This window comes from Gavialis gangeticus, unplaced genomic scaffold (genome assembly GCF_001723915.1).
Source record: "Gavialis gangeticus isolate Ggan-Ray unplaced genomic scaffold, GavGan_comp1, whole genome shotgun sequence".
In the NCBI taxonomy this organism is placed as follows: Eukaryota; Metazoa; Chordata; order Crocodylia; family Gavialidae; genus Gavialis; species Gavialis gangeticus.
Window position 1 is genome coordinate 124,677,767 of NW_017729032.1, and position 3,920 is coordinate 124,681,686.

A 3,920-nucleotide genomic window follows, 5' to 3' on the forward strand; every position below is an offset into this window, starting at 1 on the left:
TTTTATACCTGTAGTCACTTTCTCTCCCACCCATTCTGCCTTACTTTGACCTGCATGAATACAGACACACCTGGTACTGACATAGCAGTTAGATTTATGTTTAAAAATGTATTTACTACAAAAATATAAAACATGCCCCAGTGATGCCCATGACTCTTGCTTATATCTTTTTCAATCTGTTTCAGATAGAGACTGTGTCTACCACAATAAATAATACATTCAATTAAAAAGCAGAAGGCAGAGCAGGGTGGCTGCTCTCTGAATTGGTTTATATGGTGCCACTTAACCCTGCCTCCTTAGTTCCTAAATTCTCAAAAGGTCTGTCCTCTTCTTAGGAAGGAACCGTGTGGTTTTGAAATTACTGGACTCAATCATGTGTATTCATTGCTATCAAACAAAATTAGTTTACTGCTATCAGTCTTCTCTTCTGAGAAGCACATTCACTACTAGGCCTCTAGGAGAAATGCCTAGGTGGGGAATGGAAGAAATGAACTTAAGAATTCATGTGAAACATTTCCCTTGGAATACAAGACTGATTTTTATGAAAAGATAGGTCAGACTTTAAGAAGAAAAAACTCTAAGAAGAAATTTTGCTTTTGCCCTCTCTAAAAAGTTATGTTTCATATAACCAACAATCCTCGGTCAAGAGATTCCAAAAAGAAAGAAAGAAAGCTACAAATGAGACCATTTATTTTGTTCAACCATGTGCTTCACAGCCTTCCTGCTGTTCTTTAGATCCGTTCTCAAGAAAGTCTGCACAAAGGCAGCAAAACATGACATTAGCTCTTATATTACTCACAATATCCCTAGAGCTCACAATTCTCAAGCTGCCTGGGCAGCTAAGTCCAGACAGCAGGATGTAGAGAGTGGACTATCTTAGCAGGGTTAGCCATGCGTCTTCTTGATCCACTGAGCAACCCATTCTTACTCTGCAACCAAATGATCTCAGAAATCTTGATGGGTTAATAATTAATTTCAGAATACTCATATCTTCACAAATGAAGCAGGAAGTTCCTAGGATGAAGGAACTGGATAGAATGTAGTACTTCAGGTATTTTCTGCGATTTAAAAACCTCTGAGCCATCTTTCAAGGCATTAATGAAAGCTCTGCCCTCCTTTAAGCAGTTTCAGTGACAAGAAGAGTGAACTATGCAGACGTAACGGTCAGACAAAAGAGTGCTAAAGTCTCCACCTCAGCAAGCTACCTTTTATAAGGAATGAAGAATGCCAGTCATAATATGTATTACTTCTTTTAAGAATCTAGCAGCATAGAACTCATCTAATATAAAATCAGCTCAGTGCTGATTCAAGGAAAAGAAATTCAACCTAAAAGTTGATCCAATCAATAAAACTTGTACTTTCAGGTTGTACCCTAATCAAAACCTGAATGGAATCTATTATCCTACATATAAAGGTATCTAAATTGGGAACCATGACAAGATACTCAGGTCAAGAGTGGAACCAAAAGTAAACACATCTTAGTTCTTAAAAATACACTGTTTCAAGTTAAAGCCCAACAAAACTACTTAAACTTAGTGTACTAGCCGTTAATGGAGCTTAATGGTGTTATTTTTTAAATTATATTTTCAATGTGTTCTAATCTTAAAGTCTAAGATTATGACTTGTATAATATTTACTTGATATAAACATGTTACTTTTTGTTAAGACCATAATATAACACTGCTGACATATTAATATTAGACAAAATAATTATCTTCTACCTTTAAAGTAAAGGGACAAAACAGACACATATACTGCTTTCTTCTTAACCAAAGTCTTGTCACAAGATCTCCACAAAATACAGTGGTTCATTTGGTCTTTAAAAATCAAAAGAATCAAAACACTTCCCCTTTAAATTAGAATTCTGTTATTCTATTCTGGTCCTTACAAACATCCACAATTTCGTGGCTGAATGAAATCTTTCACTATATATATGAGAGAAAGAGAGAGAGAGAGAGGAATAATTTTCTTACCTTTAAATAGGATCCATAATATTTTGTTACATATGGACTGTCACACTGACTCAGTACTGTAATTTCTTGCTGGATATCTTCTATTTCATCTTCTGCTTCTTCCAGATCAATTATTTTTATAGCAACCACTTTCTGAGTCCGATTGTCAATTCCTTTAAAAACCTCACCAAAAGAGCCCTTGCCAATTCTCTCCAGCTTTGTAAACAGCTCTTCTGGATCTGCTTTTAAACTCTGTTAAAATACAAAAACAGAAATATACTCAATGCATCTAGAGTTAAAATGAGTATCAAAGTTTTCAGACATCAAAGAATATTTCACACAGTTTATTATAGAATATTACATATAATGGTGTTGTACCTTTTCTACGATGAATCCATTCTTCCTGCATGATTTAAAGACTCCAGGTATCCTGTCTTTTTCCTATATTTGGACTGTATTGCCACAATCCTTGTAGTAGGGTTTTACCCAATCTGGTTTCAGACCCTGCTCCTGCCCTGTTTCCCCTTCTTATTCAATTACTGAACCCAGACTCTGAGTCTCAAACATCCCTTCCTGGAATCTGGTTAACAACATCACAATTCAAAAGTCAACTTAAAGCAAAACAAGCATTTTCCCCAATGCAGTTTCTTTACTCCACTACTGCGTACTACTGTATTTTTCCCCACAGAACTCTGGGTCTTGCTGACTGTTTCTTCAAGTGGCATCCTCTTAGAGATTCAACTCCCATCTCGTACTCTAAATCTATGCTGTTATTTCCATCTTTTGAGAAAGAAAGCCCTTTCTTTTCTCCAGTCCTCTCTGACTATGGAGAACAGACAGGAGCCATCCTGTTCTCTCCAAGTTACTCCTGCACCCTTCTCCACCCCCATACAACCAAAGCAGATTTCCAGCAGAAGTAGTCTTTTTTTCTTTCAAAGCACAGAACCCCTGCTAGATGAAGCAGGGCCATCAAGCTACTGTCACACAGTCTTGCTCATCTGACACAACCACTGCTCAAAACACAACTCCATCAAATGACAGCAAACAAACAGCCATAGATTGGCTGGTTGTCAGCTTCTTTAGAAGAACTTGCCCACTCTGCCTCTGGTATCAGTTAGGGTCCGGAGCGGCGAGAGATGTGCGGGTGAAAGCCTGACACACCCCCACTCCCCCAAAGTCCCCCAGAGACCCCCCAGCAGCCGTGGAGCCCCCCACCGACCCCCAGCACAGCCGGAGGCAAGCGGGGCCCGTGGTGGGAGAGGGTTAACCCCTCACTGAGTGGGAAGAGGCAGCTGAATGGAGCCGGGCCGGGTCAAGCCCCACCCAGGGCTCTACTTCACCCAGCCCCCCAGGGAGTCACGCGACCAGAGCCGCGCAAACAGGCTGCACAAACAGGCGCACTTGCCTGCCGGCACGTGAGTTAGCACGGAGTTCACGCAGGAGGGCCCAAGACCCTGCCTGCAAACCCCCCAAGGTAGACAGTCCCAGCCATAGCCAGCCTACCAGAGGCATGACACGGATGGGCACGCATTGCACCCCGAGGGTCCCCTCAGGCTCCGCAGCCCCCCCCGGCACCTCAGAGACGGCCCCCCAGACGGAGCCCATGGTGCCGGGCTCCACGCAGACGGAGCCCTTGGCTCCCGGCTGCGCGGGCTGCCTGTCCATTTTTCCACGATCTGGCGGCCGGGAGCATGGCCACCTCCCCGTGTGGGGTCTGCTCCCTTCTGGGCCCTCTGGCGCGCCAGGTGGAGGAGCTCCAGGCCACAGTCCAGAGACTGCGTGCCATCAGGGACTGTGAGCAGCAGATTGACTCCTACTGCCAGGCCCTTCTTCCCCAGGAGCCGGAGGGTAGACCACAGTCTCCCTCCAGGACAAAGGAGGACTCCGGGACCTCCCACTCCGTCCAGTCAGGGGCATGGACCAAGGTGGTCAAGGTCCCTAAGGCCCGCCGCACCAAGGACCCTGCCC

General features: G+C 43.6%; 1 protein-coding gene across 4 annotated transcripts in view; it reads right to left on the reverse strand.

The window, feature by feature from the left end:
• STK24 (serine/threonine kinase 24) overlaps positions 1-3,920 on the reverse strand; it is a 163,986-nt gene that overhangs the window by 130,873 nt on the left and 29,193 nt on the right. For all 4 annotated transcript variants that reach the window (XM_019523946.1, XM_019523942.1, XM_019523944.1 and 1 more), the window contains exon 2: positions 1,974-2,204. In XM_019523946.1, coding sequence (XP_019379491.1) covers positions 1,974-2,204 — 231 coding nt within the window. The remainder of the gene's footprint in view (positions 1-1,973; positions 2,205-3,920) is intronic.